Source organism: Microcebus murinus, chromosome 6 (genome assembly GCF_040939455.1).
Source record: "Microcebus murinus isolate Inina chromosome 6, M.murinus_Inina_mat1.0, whole genome shotgun sequence".
NCBI lineage: Eukaryota > Metazoa > Chordata > Mammalia > Primates > Cheirogaleidae > Microcebus > Microcebus murinus.
In genome coordinates this window covers 39,718,132-39,740,648 of record NC_134109.1, presented here as the reverse complement: position 1 = coordinate 39,740,648, position 22,517 = coordinate 39,718,132, and the positions used below count along the sequence as shown (strand labels likewise).

At 40.8% G+C, this 22,517-nt stretch overlaps 1 protein-coding gene across 1 annotated transcript in view; it reads right to left on the bottom strand.

The window, feature by feature from the left end:
- Positions 1-20,724, bottom strand: part of RTN1 (reticulon 1) — a 192,747-nt gene extending 172,023 nt beyond the window's left edge. Inside the window, exon 1 of the mRNA XM_012785680.2 lies at positions 20,340-20,724. Within this exon, the coding sequence (XP_012641134.2) occupies positions 20,340-20,580 (241 nt within the window). The 5' untranslated portion in view covers positions 20,581-20,724. The remainder of the gene's footprint in view (positions 1-20,339) is intronic.
- Positions 20,725-22,517: the final 1,793 nt, after the last annotated feature.

Below are 22,517 nucleotides of genomic sequence, written 5' to 3'. Positions count from 1 at the left end.
ATAATTCTATAGAGAACATGTTAGAGGAGAAAAAAAAATCTCCTAAATTGCAGCATCATACATATCTGCACTACAGTAGATTAGGAAGAGCAGTAGCTAGAACTATAAACATACAGTTGATGAAATCTTTATATTTAAAAATCTGAGCTTGGAACAATTGCAGAAAAACTAAGAAAACTCAGAATAAAATGAGAACTCTCTGTAATAACCATCCTGATATCTGTAAGCAACCAACCAGGGGTAGGTGGGTCATTATGAGATGTAAACCAGGTCGGGATGCAAGACAAGGCTGTTGCTATTGGAGAACGAGGATGATGCAAGAAGAGAAACAGGACCAGAGCCCTGACTTCATCCTTACCCCACTGGCGCTTTTGTGTGGAAGAGGAAACAGAATGATCCCAGCCCAACTGCTGCTTCTGTCTCTCCTCATTGTTCATCTCTGGCAGACATAACTCGTTATTCCCAGCATTCTTTTCCATAGCACTCTTCTTACCCCAGCACTGGTATCTACGGTGCCACAGTCCATAGATCAGAGTTGGTATATCATGTTTGCGTGTACGTATCACGCACCACACACATGCACACACTCATCTGTCCACCTTGTTCCTGAGGTCTCAGTACTCACCTCAGAGCACCTACCCACATACCTTTCTGCCCCGTGTTTCTCAATGGATCCCAACTAAGTAAGCATAATGGAAGAGGGAAGAGTAGGTGTATATCCCAACGGTCTGTGTATGCAGGCAATGTACTTAAAGTCTCACATTTTTAAAACTGCATGTAATTTTTACTCCTGGATGCATCCATTTATCTGTAATAAAAATAGTGTTTTGCATGGCTTGCTGCTAGAGAAAATTGACCTTGTCTAGTCTGGCTCTGAGTGCCCTTGGTCTGTAGCCAGGTGTCCGCATACCTGTTTGAGATGCACAGTCTGTCCAACTCTGAAAGCCATATGCACTCTCGGAGCAGCAGCCACTTTGATAAGACTGGTTTTGCTTATGAACCAGGAATAATCTAGAGGCTTAAAGACAAATGCAAATGAAGAGCTCTGTACCCCCCTTCAGCACTGTTCTAGAAGCCTAGAGTCTGGGAGGCAAAAAAATAAAATAAAAAAAGATTCCTTTGAAAAAGTCAAGAAGGAAGAAGTATGGTTTTAAGCATATTTCTCTTGAATAGTCTTTGCCATGCCTTATCTTGCTAATTTCTCATTGTCCTTTAAAATTCATTTCTAGAACCACTTCCAGTATGAAGCTTTTTCTGGCTTTCCTTTCTCTTTACATATTTGGCATAGCATCATGTGCATACCTCTATCATATTTCTTCACATAAAAATATACTTGTTGCTTTATTTATCACCTTCATTGGACTATAAGTTTCCTGAGGAAAGAGTTTTTCTAAAAAACTTTATACCCACAGCACTTAGCATAAGACCTGGCATGTAAATTTATAATAATGAAAATTAGTCCCCATCTCTTTAGTATTGTCCCCTATGAGTACTACATTATAGAAATTTTTGCCTACCAATAGCATCTTAAAGTACCTAATAATTAATCAGTGTTTCCATTTTATTAACCAAAGACATTTTATCTGACTATGCCCATAAATCTAATAAATGGAAAATGTTTTTAAGCATTAAAATTACTCTTTAATTTAGATAATTACAGTTTTGGTTGCTCATACAGGCTTATACAGGTTTTAGTTAAAGGTGTATAACCCCAATATGAACAATATGTATCATTTCAAAGTCATTCACAGGACTTAGTGCAAACAGTCTCCTGCTTTTATCATAAAATCATGGAATCTTGACAAAAGGAATATAAAAGAATATTTGAAGTAATGAAGTTCAACTTCCCACTTAAAAAATAAGCATCCTTCTGAAACATCCCTGATAAGTGATCATGCAGTCTCTGCTTGAACCCCCAGTGATGGAGAACACCCTGCTTCATGCTACATTCCCTTTCGAACAGCTCTAACTCCTAAACCTACAGACTTTTCCTATCATATGAAGAGACAGCAGAGGAAGGTGGCACAGATTGCCCAGCCCAGCAGTCAGGAAGTAGGCCCAGGGCCCGAATTTGTTTACAAATCCTATGTGAAGATGTTTAGCCAGCAATCTTTGCTGAGACGCCTGAAATACATTTGTTTCACAGGCCCAAACATGCTTCTAAGCCCCACTTTATGAGAGCCTCTTTCATCTTAGGACCACTTTTATCTTTCATCTGATGAACTGCTCAGATTTTGAAAGGCTAGAATTGAACTGAAAAGACCATAATGTCTTGCTCTCCACAAACTAATGAAATATTAATTCAGCCTTATTATTCCTTTAGGATCTGACTTGTAATGGTCCCCACCTGAATGCAGCATTCTCTTTTTGAGGGCACAGTGGCCAGGTGAGCTGACAAGTGCTAAGAAGGGGCAGATGTTAATGGCAATTGTGTCAAACTAATCTCAGCACAAACTACTGCATTTTATTATGCAAATTCTCAGGATAATTGAATACTGTATCAAGGACATTCATCCAATTAATTTAAAAAATATTAACAGAATTCATTTATCATTAGTTTTTAATCATAACTGTCAAGAATGGTTTTATTTATTTATTTTTATTTCAGCATATTATGGGGGTACACATTTTAAGGTTTAAAAAAATGCCCTTTCCCCCCTCCCCCCACAAGTCTGAGTTTCCAGCGTGAAGAATGGTTTTATTTTTTAAGTTAACACTCAAGTTTTTTAAACGAATTCAAAGTGGTATGACATGAAAATTTTTGCTGGTTATTCTTATAACTCATATAAAATAGAAGCAAGAATTTATACTAATTGATCATGAGTTATATATAAAAGATCCAAATCCTACTTCTAAAGTTTTGAATAGTCATTGATTCTATGAACTTTGAAAACTTTTGAAAATGTGTTACTATCCTAATAGGGTATTAAGACCATTTTATGTAAACAAAGAAAAAAATAAAATGAATCATCAAATTATGAAATTCTGACACTTATGTACTTGACCTGCTGCTCAGGATTATAGATACTACTGAAGACATAACCCCTACCTCAAGGGAATTTCAGTCTAGACAAGGAGAAACAAACATGAATTAATTTGATACAGTACAAATAAATACATGTACACAAATCATTCACTGATGAAAGGATAGGAAGGATCCCAAATCCTTGGCTGACTATTTCAATAGACCACCCCAGGAAGAATGTGGTTTAAGCAAACATTCTTGAAAATGCCCATGTGCTACCAGCTATGACTTGAAGCCCAATATCTGGTCCCTAATCCTCTGTTATTTCAGGCATCTCAGCAAAGATTGCTGGCTAAACGTCTTCACATAGGATTTGTAAACAAATCCCCTAATCAACTTAGCAGGTCCTCACTGGAAGACCTTTTCTCTGTGTAGTTTACAGCCTTGGCTAGAAACAAATAGAATTATGTGAATTAGTTGTCACCCCCTACTCAGATTACCCAAATGATAATTCAGTCCTCTGCTACATATTTCGTAACCCATTGGATCATAAAGCCGATCTAGGAAGGTGTATAAAGTGTTCATCACGGTGCCTGCCTGCCTGCCTGCCTAGCACTAGGTGCTAAACACGTTAACTTCTTCTTCTTTTTTTAATCTATTTCCTCTCTTTTCCTTAACTACTCCCTGATCCCTAATCAAAGTATAGAGTATATTTTTATATTTGATCATGACAAAAGAAAAACCAATTAACTCCTTGATATTGCTATCCAAACTCTGCATTTGCAAATCTCAAGGCTAGCTGTACAGACGGGGAAAGTATATAAATAATCCTTTATATCTGAGGGAAAACCCCGAGCTAAATTCTTTTCCATTTAGATAAAGTTAATGTGAGTCTTTTGGAAAATCCTCAGACCAAGGAAGGAACATTTCAGCCCACAGGCCTGACTCAACCCACCGCTTGATTTCATTCAGCCTGGGAGTGAGAAAGCTCTGAGCAGCCCCACACAGAACCCCAAGAGCAGCTCCTACTCCACAGCCCCAGTTGCCCGCTGGGGTTACCCCATTTAGAAAGGTCTCTCAAGGTTTGAGGATTTGCAATTGTAAACACGTGATTGCAATTTCTGAGGGAAGTAAAGCCAAGAACTTCCACTCACACTTACTCTAGATTCTAGAATTTAGAATGTATCTACTTCTCTTTTCCTCTTCTTACAAATCCATTGCTTTTGTTTTTCCTTTTGCTTCCTCAAAGGGTTTCCCTCTCTGTGTGTACTTCTTTCTTAACTCTCTTTCTCCCTTTTCTGTCTTCCTCCACTTCCCCACCGGGGTTGATTCTCTTTGTGTCCCTTCCAGGGGTCAAGCTTCTCCCTCCAGCACTGCCTCTCCCCTCCCCGGCTGTTGTGCTCTCTTCTCCACCTTCACCTCTCCTCCTGGTGTCTCTCCTCCCTTAACTTCCTTCCCTCCTGGCAGAGTAAAGCTGAAATCCAGGCCCTGGCTTTGTTGTCTTGTAAGACAGTTCCATTTTTTTTCTTATGTTATGCAGGTACTTCTCCACTTACGATGGGGTTACATCTCAATAAACTCGTCGTAAATTGAGAATATCATAAGTCGAAAGTGCACTTAATATATCTAACATACTGAACATCGTAGCTTAGCCAAGCCTAACTTAAACATGCTCACGACACTTATTAATACAACAGCTGGGCAAAATCATCCAACACAAAGTGAATTTTATAATAAAGTGTGGAATATCTCACATAATTTATTGAATACCATACTGAAAATGAAAAACAGAATGGTTGCATGGGTACGTAAAGGACAGTTTCTACTGAATGCGTTATCACTTTTGCACCATCATAAAGTCGAAAATCATAAATTAAGCTATTATAAGTCGGGGATCACCCACATTTCGAGGACGGAAAGGCAGTTAGGTGCAATAGAGAGAGCGTGAGACTTGGGAGTCAGAGATGTGGCGTCAGCCTTGCTGAGAGTCCACATATGTAAAATGAAGATCACTCAATAAATGACATCTGTGTTTTATCCATTCTAACATACTTTTAAAAGGTTAGTGATTATCATGCAAATGGAAAAAAAGTATAGGGAGTTAATAACAATAATAAAAATAGCAAACATTCCTAACCATGGGTCATGCACTGTTCTAAGAGCTTTACAAATACTAACTCACTGAATCCTTAACTCACTAAACCACCACATGAGGTTGGCACTATGAATTTTGCAAAGAGGGTAGGGTAGGATCATGGGTAAGTTTTTTCTCTTGCAAATATTTCTTTTATTATTGTTTCTGCAATCTTAAAACATGACTATGGTGTTGAGCATTTCTATTTCACTATGACAGTCAACTAAATTAAGTTCCATTTCGTTTATACACAGTTATCTATTCCCCTGCAGTGCAGGCCCTTCCTAGGAAAAAAAAAAGTTCCAGGCTCTTGTGATCAACCTATGTACCAACTTTCCCTTTTTATCAACAGAAAATAGTGCTTCACAAGATTTGCAATAGTGTGATCATATAGTTAAGTATATTATTCAATATGCAAAAGACATTTTCGTACAGATGATCACAGTGGAAACATAATCATTACATCATCACTATTAGGAAACATAATCATTATGTGTTAAGTAATACAGTTAAAAGTTGACCTTGATTTCCCCAGTCTAGCAGAATGGCAGAAATTTTTTGTTTTTAAAAGATTGATAAGGTTCCTTTTAGGCATGTTCCTGGGAGTTTTTAGAAGGGTTAAATAAGTACTGAGCACAGAGCACATTACTACACTTAAAAAAAAGAAAGAAAGAGCAACACAAATGGCCATGACAGCCAACCATAAATCCATCCCTACTCTTAATGTATGTTTACTTTCAAAACAGGTTATTTCTGGGGTCTGGGCAGAGATTTCAAAGCTTTCATCAGATTCTCCAATAGGGGTCTGTGATTCTGAAAAGATTAAAAAATTACTAATCTAATGTATCTTCTCTGTAATAATCCCCCTGCATAGAAACGAACAGCCCAACTCCATTTACATACCTCCAGTAACAAAAATCTCCACTACTATGTGAGGCAGTCTAGGTTATTTTCATATTCCACAGATGTGATTAATCCCGAACCCTAATTCTTTCCCTGTAACTTCTGACTGACCATAGCTCCATCCTCCAGTCATACAAACATGCCCAGATCCTATGCCACTTGACATCGGATCTTTTTTTAGCCAGCTGTCGTAACCTATTCTGTCTTCTTCCGTGCAGGCTGTAAATCCTCAGCTCTTCCAAACAGAGTCAAGGTCTCAAATCCTATTTCTACCCTGGCACTCAGTGCACCGAGCACCCAGGGTCCAGCCCTCCCAGAGCTCAGCACAGCTCTCTTATACTTGCTCCGGGCATCTTGAGTTTAGGAGACCAACAGTTCATTGTTTCAGAGTCAGCTGACTTACCACACTGAACTTAATAACATTTAACTAAAATCCCTGTTTTTTTTCTCTGCTTGTGCTGCAGTTCCATCATCCATAGCCCTCCTCCCCATACAGTTAGTTTGGGATCCTATTGCAGGATTTTGCAATTATCCCTATTAAATTTCTACCTTTTAAATGTAATTACTTGCTCCTTTGGGCTGAAGTTCTTAAGGATTCTCAAGTTTTATCAACCCAAGTTTTAGCCACCATCCCTCCCACACAATTTTATGCTTGCTCTAGTTCAGACATATTTTCTTGCAGGTTACTGCTTTATTTAATAGGCAAGTTTTACTGCACAAATCATAAAATAGACATTGTACAAGTCCAAAATAGGCAACAGAGGCAGGTAATTAAGAATACAAGCTCTAGATCCAGATTGCTAAGGTTCAAATCTTGATGCCGCCAACTACTAGCTACATGCTCTTAGGCAAGGCACTTAAACACTCTCTATCTCAGTTTCCTTACCTGCATAACAGGGCAAATAACCATAACTACTTCATTGGGTGCTTATAATGATTAAATGTAAAGAGTCTAGAACACATTGTCTTCTATAAATGCTTATTTCATTAGCATATGTGTGCACATTTTTAGTGTGCATATAAGTATAGGGTCAGGAATCAATAAGTATTATAAATGTGGAAATTAATCTCTAGGACTAAAAAAAGTACTATTTGATTATTTTCCCCAAAGCCCACATCTGGACCAACATAGCTTAGACTTTATGCATTTGGCAAACGTGAGGCAACACATCTTTCAGTCTGTTCTCACTGCACTCCATTAATATGAACACTCAATGAACATAAGAGAAAAGGAACAAGTCCTATAAACATTCCTGTACTACAGAGCGGAAAGATATTATTATTTAATCCCTTTTACTTTCATTTTGTTTTCTCTCTGTTGTTCACATTGTTCATTCTTGTTGTTTACCTTCAAGTCACTGACTCCTTCTTCTTTCCTTTCCATTCTGCTGTTGAATGCATCCAATTTTTTTTTTTTTAAATTCTCGTATTCACCAGCTCTAAAATTTCCACCTCGTTCTTCTTTATAGCTTTTATATCTTTGGTGGGACTTTATATTTCTTTGGTGGGATTTTCTATTTTATTATTTGTTTTTTTAGTGTGCTTGCAACTGCTCATTGAACCATTTTTGTAACAGCTGCTTTAAAATCCTTCTCAGATAATTCTACCATCTATGTTATTTTGGTGTTGTCTTTCGTTGTTTGAGTTCACATCTTCCTGGTTCTTGGATTGACAAGTGATTCTTAGTTGGAACCTGGACATTTTTGGTATGATGTTATGAGACTATGGATCGTATTAAAATCCAACATTAGCTGGGGACGAAGGGCGCTGCCTTGCTACTGGCATGTGGACATAGAAGTCCAGGTTCTCGGCTCAGTCGCATTACCACTGAGCAGTAGTGAAACTCCTGACTCTGCACTAGGCTTTCTCTGGCACCACACTGGCTGGCAGGTATATGAAATGCCAAAGCCCTGCTACTGCTGGGTGCCTCTTACAGCTTCAGAAGGGAGGAAGTCTAGGCTCCCCACTCGGCTTTTGTAGTGAGAATGGGAGTGGAGCCTCAGTTTATTTCATGGTGTTTATTGCATAGCTGGATAGAGCAATTATTGTCTAAAAGTTTCCTTCCCTACTAGCTTTCCCCTTTCCTACTCCTTTCACTAGAGAGAGCAGACATTTTGGGGGGCTGTTTCTGTCTGTGCCCACTGGTGTTTCCTGGTTGCTGGCTTCTCCAGTATCCAGCCTCAGATATATGAGGAAGAAAGGAACCACCAGAGAACTCACTGCCACGTCCTTCCTCAGGTCCCAAGGTCCCTAGTAAGTCTGCCTTTTTTCCTCCACCTTTCAGAGTCTTTTTATATTTATTTTATAAGTAACATCAAGAATGTTCAGCTGCATTTAGCAGGAGGGACAGAGAAGAGTGTGTCTACCCCACCCTTCCCGAGCATTCGTGTATTTATGTGAGATTTGAGCCTACTGAGCTGTAAGGCGAGCCTGCAGACCGCACGCGCCCGCAAGGCCAGGGACCGAGCCCCGCCCTGGCGGGAGCGGAGCCGGCGTTCCCTGTGATACCCTCTCCGGGAGGAGAAGCAGCCTCTCCAAGTCGCCTCCCACGCATACCTGGGACAGCTCCCTAGGCTTATTGCCCTTCCTCTGGGAAGGAGAATGAGAATAGATCCCATCTGCTGTCCTCCCGCACTCCAGCTGGGCCCCACGGGCACACCTCAGCCCTGCTCCCCTCTCACTGGGACGCGGGAAATGGAGCAGGCACCACTCCTCCTGCACGCCTCCCAGCGCCTCCCAGGGTGGACTGCCAGACCGGCTTCCCTCCACCCCCATTCCGCTCTCCTCTCCTGCCCTTCCCTTCCGCTGTCTGGCTGGGGTCCAGCTCAGCACAGTAAGCGTTTTATATGAAAACATCCAGCGCTGAAGTCGCTTTTTCTCAGTCTTGTTCTCCTGAATCCCTCTTCTGCATCTGACACTGCTGACCGGCCTTCCCACTGATGCAATAGTACCTAACAGATATATGCCTATTCGCCGCCTGCCCGTACCTCCTCGTGTTTATCTCATTCTGTCTTCACAGCAGCCCTCAAAGGCAGCCAGAACAACGTTGTGTCCATGTTATGTATGAAGAAATATATGAGACGTGAAGCAGTCATATGACCTGCCCACATTAACATGATATTAGGTGCCACAGCCAAGAATAGATCAATCTGGTTTCTTAGTTAGGGCTCATTCTATACCGTGACATCTTGGCTTCTGTGATAAGATAATAATGAGAGCGCCTATAGCTACCATGTGACTGCCAGGCACCCTATAAGACCTAAGGCCACACACACTGTAGAATCTGAGGCTCGGAGAGCTGCGGTCACTTGCCTAAAGCCACTCGCTAGTAAGAGGCAAGGAGCTCTTGCTCTGTCCTTGGCCCTCTGTTCTTCCCATACTATACAATCCCTCTTATTAAAAAAAAAAAAAACTAATTTATTCTATGGCTTCTCTTCTAGTTTTCTAAATCTATATCAACAATTTTGTTTTCATCTCCAAAATCCGTTTCTTTATCTACAGTTGCCAAGTAGAGACTTCCACTCAAATGGTTTATCATCATTTCAAGTCCCATATGAACTAAAAATGAATTCATTATTCTCACCTCCCCAACCAGTTTCCTTTCCCGCCCTCTCTAGCACCAACATTCTCCCAGTCATAGGGTACAAAAATTTAGCGTCATCTTTTATTTATCCCTCCTCTGTCCTCCATATTCCATCTGTCAATCACAAAGTCTTACTGGATGCTCCTGGGAAGCCGCTTATCGTTCTTCCCATGTACCCCCCTCTCTATTCCCGTGGTTACTTATTCAAGGGCCTGAAACTGATGTTACTGGGTCAGGCTTCTTTCAGCAAAACTCGCAGGTTTCAGGATTATCCCAATTGAATTCATCTTCTATGCCACTGTCAGACTAATCTTCCTTAACATAGCTCTGTAATATTACTCCCCCGACATATAAGTCTGCCAGGATCCCAGAATTCATACAAAAGGAGACTAGAGCCCTGTGAGCAGATTTCAACCCTCCAGAATCTGTCTCTCCCCACCTGGCTGGGCAGGTTAAAGCAGCCTCATCGCTGCTCATGTCCATGGCATCATCTGTTTCTCAACCCCACCTAGACTGTCTTTCTGCCCCCTTCTACCTCTTCCTTCTCTGTCCTTTAGACACAAGTTGCACTCCACCTCCTTTCAAGAGACCAGGTACTTTGGAACCCATATAATCATGAAATTCCTGTTGCACAAATAGGTTGTATGATCCATCTAAGCACTAGGCTGCACTCTGACCTGAACTGTTCACCTTTGTTTCGTGTGAGTCAGCCACAACTCCCAGCTGGACAGTAATAAGCTCAGGAGGAAATGGGGAAAGGGAACTTAGCTCATGCTCCTCCGTTCCTCACATCTTCTACAAAATGCCAAGCATAAGGAGGTAACTCCATAAATGCATGCTTCTTAAAGCCTTAATATTCATTTGGTAGGCTTATTTCCCTAGCTTGAGGTCCATGTATGACCCCATATGATCCTGGAGCAGGTAACCTACAGACCACATTTTGAGAAGCCCTGATTTTTTCAGGGTGAGTTAAAAAAATTCATTTCAAAGGTAAGTGTGACATTGGTTTTTATTCTTATGCCTATCAACTAGATCAGCAGTAACTCAAATGCAATTTTCTATTGTCCTAGAGTTGTTTTAAAAAATGAATGAAGATTTGCTATGCGTAAGACAAAATTCTGGGAGTTTTGAAGGATGTGAAATATCCAACAAATTTTGTACCTTCAGGAAGCAGGAATTTGGTCTATAACTGGTTTTATAAAAATTTCATGCAGTAGATGAATTAGAAAATCCATTTGGGGATTGGACATAAAAATTAAAATGCAAAATCATTCCAGCTAAAAATGTAATTCAATTTCAATTGCATCAGTTTATTCAAAAAAAAAAAAAAAAAAAAAAAAAAAAAAAAAAAAAAAAAAAATGTAATTCATTAGGCAATTCAGCAAACGTGGTTTTACAATGAATAATATGCTGTAAATATGCAGATAATGAGGCAGAGGAATAAGGGAAAAAATCATATGATACTTTTAGAATTATAGAATCATTTAATGAATTCCAAAACATTTTAGAATATTTAGAATATTCATAGAACTAGATTCAGTAGTAAAAAGTGAAGAAGATAGTTCAGGAAAAATAAAAAGTAAAGGAGATACTTGCAGATAATATTTAGGTTGATAACCCAAAACTGGATAAAACTGTGTAGTTCTTAAGGAGTATGTTACATTCTGGAGTGTTCTTGACAATGGAGAAATAGAGAAGGATTTTTTAAATGCCACGATTTTTTGAAGAGTGCATTTTATAATGAGTAATCAATGTGACGTTAACTGTGGTTTTTGTGATGACACTGTTTTCGGTCTCATCAGTGTGTTGTTCACTTTTGAGAAATATTTTAATAACCAGTGTAAAGTAATAATGCAATAACAACAATGTAGGTTAGGGGGCGCTGTTCTGTTTTAGGAAGGCATAAAGATCTTGGTATATCTTAACACTTTCTTAAGTTCCCCTATTTAAACAGCAACCTCGCTTTTGCTTGAACATGAATAACTGGGAGACAATCTATCTCTTTTCTGGTTAGTTCTAATTTTTTAGAACATTCTCCTTCATTAAATGGAAATCTGGTTCTCCAAATCACTAGTCCCAGTTCTATCCTGAGAAATCACCTGAGTCAAGTCTTCCTCCTTTGCTTCATGAAAGTTCATCTAGTATTTTAACTTAACTTATAGATCTCCTTTAATTTTTGTCTCCTGGCTAAAAATTCTTCATTTCTTTTACCTAATGCAAATGGCAAGTTTTCCAAAAGCCTCACAATCGCCCTTCTCTCACCATATTGTAGCTCATCAGTGTCAAAGCCCTGCAGCCACCCGTTAGCAAAAGACTCCAAATCTGGCCTGCCTAGAACAGAATCTAAGGGAAATATTATCTCGTATAATGCACACCTGAGACTTTCTATTAATACTACCTAAAATTACGTAAGATATTTTAGTAATTTCACCATACCACTAGCTCATATTTAGTTAATTAAAACCCTCAAAATTCCCAACCCCCTACCATGAACTAATTTAAGGTGCATCCCCTACGTTATATACATATTAAACGGAGTCTGTAGAACCTATAGCCAGGATTTTGCATTTGTAATTTTACAAGTCACTGTTCTTCCCTTCCCTTAAAAACCCCTAGGTTTGAAGCCCAGACCATTATGTTTTTTCCCAAAGATATCAATTAGCACGGGTTTCTACTCTGTTTTGTATATATCCTCAAATCCATTGCCCCTCTTTTCCTGCCATGCTCACTGGAAAACAAAAACAAAAAACAATCCAACTACACACCTACTCCAAACTAACACTCAGGCAGCCAAACGTGACTTTAACGTAATGAGTGCGATGCGCACCACCTGGAGGATGGACACGCTAGAAGCTCTGACTGGGGGCGGGGGGGGGGGCGGCAAGGTCAATATATGTAACCTTAACAATATTTGTACCCCCATAATATGATGAACTAAAAAAAAAGAAAAAAAAAAGACAGCATAGATGGTGATATAGTGACTAGTCTCACTTTAGGCTCATGACCACCAACTAAAAGTGAGCCCCAAGGTTTGCTCAGTATTCCTATAATTTCCCCTAGTCTGGTCACTCCCCCATTCTCCTAGATGACAATTTTATACCTTCTCCCCTCTTCTAAAACTTCCAACACCTCCCCTCCTGCCTTTGCTCTGCTGTTGTCCTTGCTTCCTATTTCACCGATAAAATAGTAGCAGTCAGACTAGAACTTCCACTTGTTCTCAGCCCCACATCTGCTCACTCCCTCTCCTCTGTATTTCCTCCAGTTACAGCTGTCCTCACCTCTCTCACGTCAACCCTTCACTGTGCACTGGGTCCACTCCCCTCACTTACTCAGGTACATAGTTGCAGGAAATGCCCCCTCCCTCTGGCGCACCATCAATCTTTCCCTGCCTATTGAATCATTTTCATCATCTTGCAAATATGCTTTAATCTTCCCCACAGTAAAATAATAATAATAATACTTTCCCTTCTTTTCATCCTAATCCCCCATATAGTTACAGCTCATTTTTGAAGTTTCCCTTATAGCAAAATTCCTCAAGATTCATGTCTATAGATACCATCTCTCATTTTCTCCATTCCCATTTTCTCTAAAACCCATTTCCACCAAGATGTTTTTCCTAACACTTCAAATGACTTCCTCACTGTCAAATCCAATAGCTGATTCTCATTCTCCATTTACCCAACCTACAAGCAGCATTTGACAGAGACAATCATGTCATTCCTCTTGACATACATTTATTTCTCTTGCCTTCTGGGGTCCCACTCTTCCAGTTCTCCTACTTCATTACCTACTTTTACTCAGTTTCCTTTGCCAGACCTCACCTATTTGAGTGTTTCAGGACTCCCTGGCCTCTTCCCTGTCAACACTCATTCCCTCTGTGATCTCATCTCTAAACCAACAATTGCCCAGCCCCACTCTATACTGCCTACTTGACATCTCCACTTAGACATCAAACAGGAATTTTAAAATTAACGTTCATGAAACCAAACTCCTTGTTTTTTTCTTTAAAACTTGCCCTTTCTAAAGTTTTTCCAATCCCATCTAATAGCAACTCCATTTTTGTATTTGCTCAGGCCAAAAATCATGGTGTGATCCTTGAGTCCTTTCTCTCACACCTTCTACACAGTTCATTAGACTACACTGCTAGCTTTAGGCTCAGAATATATCTGGACTCCAACCACTTTTCGCCTCCTCCAAAGCTATCACTCTGGTGCAAGCCACCATGACCTGCCGCTCAGATTACTGTGGTGGCCTACTAGTTGGTCAATCTTGTTCCATACTCACCACCACCCACCCCCCCAATTTAGGTTCTTGGCACAGTGACCAGAGTGATGCATTAAATTTAACTTAAAACTTAACTCTAAACATGCACCTTCACTACTAACGCCACCCTCCAACATGGCTCCCATCACATTCAGAGTAATAGTTGAAGCTGTTACAAGGCCCAGCAGGACCGAATCCACCCATTGCCCTTTACTTTTCACTCCTATCATTCTCCCCTTGCTTACTACACATCACTGTCCTTCCTGCTGTTCCTTGAATTTGCTACATTCAAGCTGTGAACAGCTCTGCACAGGTTGTTCCCTCTGCACAAAATGACCTTCTCCCAGACACCTGAATGACTTGTTCTATCACTTCCTTCAAGTCTCTGCTTTAAAGAGGCCTTCTTTAACTATTCCTCTCACTCCCACTGCTTTGTTTTAAACTTCTCCATAGTACTTATCATCCCTTGCAATATATTTTCTGTTCTTTATCTCTCCTCTTCTATTCCCCTCCCTGCCCCACCAAAAAACAACAGAAAAATATGGGCAACAGTTTATGGGCAACAGACTTTTCTGTCCTTTTCTCTACTATATCCTAAGTGCTTAGGCAATGTCTGACATATAGCAAAGGTTTAATAAGCAGTAATATAATCATGAGCGAATTAAATAATGTTATCTTGCTAAAACTGATTACAATGATTGCCTCTGGAAAGAGTCAATGGTTGGTTGAGAGATACGGTGTGAAGAAGGCTTCTTTATTTCCTATCCACCCCAATTTTTAAAATTTAGGGCAAAAATTATTTTAATGAAATGATTTATTTTGTTGCTTTTGAATAAGCATTAAAAAAAATTTTTTTCATAACAATGCTACCCTGTAGCATATCAACCATCCTTTGAAATTTTGTGCCATTTGCAAAATTAAAGAGCATGCTTTCAACATCTTTATGTAAGTTAAGTGCTTTGTAGAGTTCCTGGGCATAGTAAGTGCTGCACATATGTTGGAAATTCAAAATCCAAAAAAAAAAAGAAAATTATGTTGTATGGGCCTTATTTTTTAGTGAACCAATGGGAATTTCTGGTGATCAACATATTCATTCTTTTCCAAGGGCTTTTAAATACTTGGCATAATAATGTATTCTTAGACTCTACCAGAAACCAGCATCAAACATATTGGCTTATAAATTTTAAGAATCCATCATTTTCACTTTTTTGAAAATCACTTACCGATTTCAACTGTTCCAGTAGTAGTCTTATTCTCAAAAGATGCTAGGAATGACTTTAAAACTGCTCAGCACACTCAATACCATGAGATGTTAAGTAGTTGGATCTGAAGAATTGATCTCATCAAAGCAGTAATAAAGAATTTTACCTTATATTTCATTATCCTGGGTTTCCAGTCTCTCTTTTATATGTTTTAGATTTTCCAACGTAACAATCACTGTCCCTTTTAAATCAGACAGATCAAATATAAATTGAGAAGCTATTTCCTCTCTTTTCTCACATATTATCACTATGGCATCTTCCACAAACAGTGGGCCTCTCTGGTTCCTGCTCTTCTCATTGTTCTCTCTTTACCCTCAATTATTATTTAAACAAAACTCACTGTTTGTCTTTCATTTTTTTACCATATTCTTTACAATGACTTTAGAGGAGACCATTCCTGTATGGATATATTAGTCTCTTGAAATATGTCTATTATTTTCATTGCCCTCTAACTTTTCTAGTACCTTTTTCAAAACTCCCTTAGTCACAACTAAAATAATTTAATTTTCAAATAAAATCACAACTAACTAATCCAAAGATCTTGGTGTAATATTAGTCACTTATTTCTATGAAGATACATGGAATGAGATAGATGATAGAGAGAAAGAAATGGAAAGAGAGAGAGAGACAGAAAGAGATTTTATTTTTCACAGCTATATGGTCTGAGCAAACTGTGCTGATACTTATTTATCCTGTGTTATTTCAGAAAACTAATTCATGCCCTTGTGCCTGTGGAGTTAGATTATTATGACGCCCTTCTAGTCAAGCTTCCAGCAATGACTTGAGAATGAGGAAAATGAAAAATGACACAAAGGAACTGTTTGGCTAAATTAAATACTAATGTGAAACAGAAAGGTGCTTATCTTTTAGAAAACCACGACCTATGTTTAGCACAGATGCTTACACAAAGAAGGCATTCAATAAATGTCTACTAAGTTGAATTGAACCGCAATGGTTTCTCACTTTACAGATAACTATAAAGATTTCTGTAATCCATACTACCCAGGATAAAATGGGAAAGATAATCAACAACTCTTCCCCAAACCCTCAGAAACACAAGTAGATGGACAACCTAGAAAAGAGATAAAGGCAAGAAAGCCTATGGTATATTTGAGAGGCAATGAATAGGCTGGGTTTCCTGGAATAGGAAGTCCATGAAGGGAAAGTTATGCTTAAAGCCTTGATGATATCTATTTGTAAATGTATTTTTAACGTATGTAAGCATTTCTAAATTTTAACCTAATTTGAATTCCCAATTTTAAAGGACATATATTGTACTCACTGCCAGAAATGTCATTGATTGTAGCTAAAGGATACGTCCAGAGAAATAAATTATAATAGGTTTCCAAACTCTTTTATTTGTCTTATATATTCTTTAAAAGTCTGTAAAAGTGAGGTATAGTGTTCCTTACCATTTCAATAGAACTATAGCATTCTCAAAAGATGAAGGAAAGCAGAAGATGAAAATTTGCATCCTGTGAGGGGGATTACCTGGAACTGTCTCCAAATAAAAAATGTCCATGCTTCTTTTAAGTAAATCTAAAAGTGAAGACAATTAATCCAGCCTCCAAATAGACTTTAGAAGATGATTGGTAATGTGTTATGGTTCTCTAGATTTATTATATTAAACAGAATAAACACATGTTATATAAAACATTATGGAAGTTATTTAACTCATGATAGACTGAAAATAGGCTTTCCAATGGAGCGTCACATTTAGTGTTTGAAAAATGCAAATTTATGAGCACTGTGGTCCAAGTAAATTGGAAATTTTATTTTGTAATTATCTAGAAATTTAAGTTAAATCACCTGTAAGTCAATATCACTGAAGCAAATCATTTTGAACTGATTTCTCCTGACAATTCTCCATCCTGTCCTCATTTTGCCTTCCATGCATGAAGCAGTCAATGAGTTAACTTCCAAAGTGGGTAATGAGTTAACTTCTTACCATTTCATTTTGGTCAAATGTTCTATTTTAAATTCTTTCTTTAAACAAAAGGCCATTCTTCTATCCTTTTGTTATTGTACACTCCTTTTGAATAGTTTCCAGGAATACAATAACTGATCATGAAAAAACAAAACAGTCGCTCTTAATATCCTTTGTATAAAGTTACTAGATGATGGCACTGTTTCATGATTAACAACTCTACCATGTTGTAGTCTACACATGTATTAAATGTTCCCTTGGCAATAGACATCATTTTACACGCCCATTATCAATTTTGGACATGAAAAATTGTAGCTTTAGAAGACAGTGCTACTTTTTCTTGAGAACATTTCCATGCCACAAAAGGGACAGAAGCCATGAGAATAACTGGAAATACAATACTGAAGGAGTTTTACAGCTTTAATGGTATTTAAACATATATTCATTCCAGGACATTACTTAGAAATATTTTTGGAAATACTTCTTTGGGAACTTTAATTATCATCAATGTATAAAAATAAATAACAGAATTTCTGTACAGATGGTATGATTGGTGATATTTTTCAGAAAACAATAGTTTTTAAAACGTCGATATCTTACATCTTAATATTTCATCTGGAAAAAAAATAAAATATGTTTGCAGTGCATTACACTCAAAGTCTAAGTTACTTCTTAATTTAAGTCCCAAAGAGCACCATTTTTTTTTTAAAAAAGAAAATAAAGCTGCCTTCTGCCAGGTAAGGACACAGCGAAAAGACAGCTGTCTATGAACCAGGAAGCGGACTCTCTCCAGACACCAAATCTGTCAGTGCTAAGTCTTGATCTTAGATTTCCCAGTCTCCAGCACTATGAGAAAAATAATCTGCTTATAAGCCCCTCAAAAAAGTAAATTAAAAAATACACAGTAGTATGCTTAATAGGCACCCTCTGGATTTTGTCTCTGATATAGTTGAGGATTCACCTGCTGACTTTGCTTATAGCAGCAGAACTGCCAAAATATCAGATAGGGAAGTTGGCCCAGATTTTTTTTTTTATTTTTAAAGATCTAGTTATTTATTTAAATATCCTCTCTGGCATCTGAGTCTCTTATATTAGCCCATCCAGTCTACTTAATAAGAAACATACAGATTTAAAACATTAACTGATGAACAACTGTATGAGAAGCTCCTTCAAGCAGCAATAACAAACTACAAAAAAAATTCTGTATAAATATGCGAAATATGTGTTCCTTCCATCTTCCTTCATTCTCCTCCCACCCAAACTTAGTACCATGTTTGGTTTTATTAGTGTATTTGCTGCCTAGTATAGAAAATCCCTAACACACTCACAAATGCAAAATATTTTTATAATAGTAATACTAAAAATGGCAAATGTGCTATTATTTACTATAGTCACCATCATGTAACAATGCACTGTACATTGCAAAATTGCTAAAACAGTAGATCTTAGATGTTTTCACAACCACAAAAAATAAGTATGTTAGGTAATGGATATGTTTAATTAGCTTGATTTAACCATTCCACAATGCAGATATATACCAAAATTGTGCTTCATAAATACATATTCTTAGTATTCTCTACATAGTAACTCATCTTAGTGGATAGCATGCTATGGAGCACAAGGCGCTGAGTTTCCTATTCTTAGTTCACCTAACCTTGGTGACAGTAATGGCAGGCAGGCAATGTTTATAAAGAAATAATTTACTTTGATTACAGTAGATAAAGGTTCTGAACTCTGAGCTACCTTCAACAAAGAATAGTAATGACAAAAAGTACCTTCCTTTGTCTATTATAATTTGCCATCTTCTTTTCCAATTATAAAGACTTTTATTTCCTCTTCATTCGGATGCAGAAGTTGCAAGAGAGGCTGGGCAGCCATTCTAAGACTTAAATCCTCCCCCACCACCAGAGACATAATTAATATATGACAAATAGGGGTTTTGGCTTTTGAGTCTTTTTCTTTTCCTTTTCACTTTTTTCTTCTTCTTTTGCTTGCATATGGTCTCCACTTTTTCTCTTCCCTCCAGAATATTGGCAAGTTTTATTCCACGTATTCCCCAAAGCTCCCTTCCCCAGCTCAGATCTTTCGTACGAGGGCAGAGTTAAGATTACCTAAGGCACTCCCCGAAACCCTTAGGAGAGGGGTGGCTTACAAAAGGGGTTCCCCGACATCAGCTTCCAAGAGCACATATGCCAGTCCTACCCTCCTCCCTCTCCTCTGTGAGCACCCACACCCCAGGCCTTCCAGCGCTACATTGCTCAAACTACACAACTCCCACTCCACCGCAGCAAAGCTTTCTTGAGGAACAGCACAACACAGCACCCTCTCCCCTCTCCCTGGAAACAGCGCCAACCAGACCGGCAGCTCCTCCCCAATGTGCGTCTCTCGCATCCTTTGACCGGAATGCACCAGGCCCCCAGGGCTCCCGCCCGGCACCTGCGGGATCGGACTCCAAAGCGGGAGTCAGGCGAAGGAAGGCCGAACCCAGGGCAATTTCCAAATGCCCGGGCGGGTCCAGACTGCTGGTAAACGGGGCCACGTCCACTCAACACCACCCAAACCCTCCAGCCCGCAGCCAGGCCCACTGCACTTCGGGATTCCAAGTTTCAATGCTCCCTGCAAGGTGGGGGCATCCGGGCAGCGGGGAAAGAAAGGTTCTGGGCGGGCGCAGCCGCAGCGCCAGACCCGCTCGCAGCGCTGTCCTTCCAGAATTAGGCACACGCTCCCTGGGAATTGTTTTCTGCGCCGACAGAGGGGAAGGTGGAGGATGGGAGGGAGTAGGGTGTGGCGACTCGTGGAGGGAAAGGGTAAGGGAGAGTTGAAGCCACATCTCCGCTCTGGACCCAGTGGAGTCCTGGGGCGGCCGGCCTGCCGCCGCTTTGTTGTCAGCGTCTCTGGTCGCTGGGGCGCAAGCTGCGCGCAAACACGCCCCCCAAAGTCATCGCAGCCTGTCAAACGGCCCTACAGCCCCAACCCCCGCCCCCCGACAGGAGGGAGAAACTTGTACCTAGGCGCGCCAGCAGCCAGGATGCTGCGATTTGCCAATAAGGACAATTTTTAAAGCCGAAATAATAATGAAATAAGAAGATCAATAACATTTTGTCTTCTAAACCTTTGGAAAAATTAAATTGCTGTTTTCTACGAGTCCGCGAATATTTACAGCCGCCCGCAGCGAAGCGGGGGTGGGGTTGGTGCTCAGGGTAGGGAGTGTGCGGGAGGCGCACGGGAGAGCCGTGCACAAGGGACCCGACCCGGGGCGCGGGGCCCCGACGCCATTTGCGGGGCAGCTGCACCCGCCTTACCTGTGGATGCAGTTTCCATGGCAACGGGTGGCGGCCGGGCGGGGCCCGAGCCCAGTTCCCGGGGCGCCGCTTCCCCGGCCCCGGCGCCCAACCCCCGGCCCGGCTCCCCCGCCTGCATCGCCGGCCTGGCCCCCGTCGGCGTCACCGCTTCGTCCTCCCCCTCCCCCCGGTCCCTGAACCACTGGGACCCGGGGCTGGCCCGCGGCAGCAGCTCGTCTTGGGGATCCGGCGGCGCGGCCATGGCTGGTGGTCCCCCGGCGCGGCGACGGCGGCTGGGCTGGGCCGAGGAGCGCTGGCTGCGCGGGCGGGCGCTGCTGCTGTCCCCGCCGGGACTCGGGGCTCGGGGAGGATGCGGTGTCTCCCCGCCGCCGCCGCCGCCGCAACTCAGGCCGAGCCGCTGCCTGCCGCTCTTCCCGCTTCAGCTCCTCCTCCTCCCCCCTCCTCTTCCTCCCGGCCCCGCGGCGGCCGCGCCGCGCTCCTCCTCCTACTCCAGTCGCCGCTGCCGCTTCGCTACTCCCAAGCCTGCTATTACGCAGGTGAAAATGGCCTGCTCCGTCCGCGTCCTCCGCGCGCGCGTCGGCCCCCGCCCGGCCTGCTAATGGCAGGCCCGGATTAGGGGATGTGCCAAATCCATAGAACCTTCCCCTGGTGTGGGGAGGAAGCAAAAGGGAGGGCCAGCAGGTAGAAGCAGCCCCCAGCTGCAGCGTGACTGGTTAGGCAAGTCGCCTTCCCAACTCAGGAAGTTAAGCCCCGACTGGCGTCCTGGGTCCCGAGGCGAAGCGGAGAGCTAGAGACCTCCGGGCCGCAGTTCTGAGAGTGACCAGTGTCAGCCGGGGAGAAGACATAGGTCTGGAGCGCGAGGGGGGTGGAGGTGGGTGTTAGCGGCAGATGGAGACACTGGGAACCTGCAACCCCGAGGTTAAATCCTGCGTCCTTAAACCGCAGTTTCCAAGATGTGGCTGAAAACAGTGGAGTACAGGAGCGAGCTATCGGGAGAGCCACCAAAAAAGCTTAACAGACCTCATCCCAGCCAGCCCTGAGGGCAAATAGGATGCCAACAGGCAGGATAACAGCAGCTACATTTACTCTCAGAAACACTGAGCCAAAGCCATACAAACCACTAGCTCTCTGTGCAGAGTCTATTTTACTGGAGAAGTTGGACACTCCAGGAAGTATGCTTTTTTTCTTTACAGTTCCTCTGATAAGATGGAAGATATTTAACAAATAAACCAAAACCCAGGGGAGGAAGGTGGACTTGCCTTATAATTCCCATACGTAGACCCATCTTTTCAAAGAAGACTTGTGCTTTGTTGGTTTCTAAATTGCTTATAAAATGATGTGCCTTGAAAAACAAAGATTCAGTACGACATACAAGGTGGAGGAATAGGCTTATCTGTTTTTCCTTCTCTAGGAAAGGTGGGTATAGGTGGTACAGCACACTGGGGCTTTGTGGTACTCTAAGCCACCATATGCATTTTGAGGATGTCATAACCTGTCCATTTGTATATCCACAGGCCAACTGGAGCACCATTCAGGTGCTACTCAAAAATGCTAAAACTAAAAAGCCCAGATTCTGCCTAATCTTTTGTTCTGCTCATGCACTAATGTTCAAAAAGATAACAATAAATTAGAGAAAATGTTTACTACATAGGTGATACATATGGTATCGATGGCGATACATATGGACGAGTGCCCCTGGGGATCTGATGTTCACCAGATTTTTATATTATTGATATAATGTAAAAATGATCTCCTGTGATGGACATGTTCATTATTTTTTGATTGTGATGATAGCTTCACAGATGTATATGTATGTATACCTATGTTTTGACATATGTCAAAACTTATCAGATTCTTCACTGTAAATATGTGAAATATATGCATGTCAATTATATGTCAATAAAGCTATAAACAAATTACCCCCTCCAGCAAAAACAACAAAATTCTTGGTTATCATGAATCATCGTGGCTTTTTAAACCTTTTCATGGGAAAACAAGGGCCTGTTTAACAAATCTTTAAGGTGAAAAGCTTATTCCAGTGCCTTCTTTCATGGAGCTTAATCCTGTCATGTAATCAGGGGACATTTGTGAGCTTTTTTCAAATCTATTGTTTAGTATGCCCTAAGGCATTAGAAATACCAGATGGGAATTTCTCACAGTTTTATTATTGATAACAGG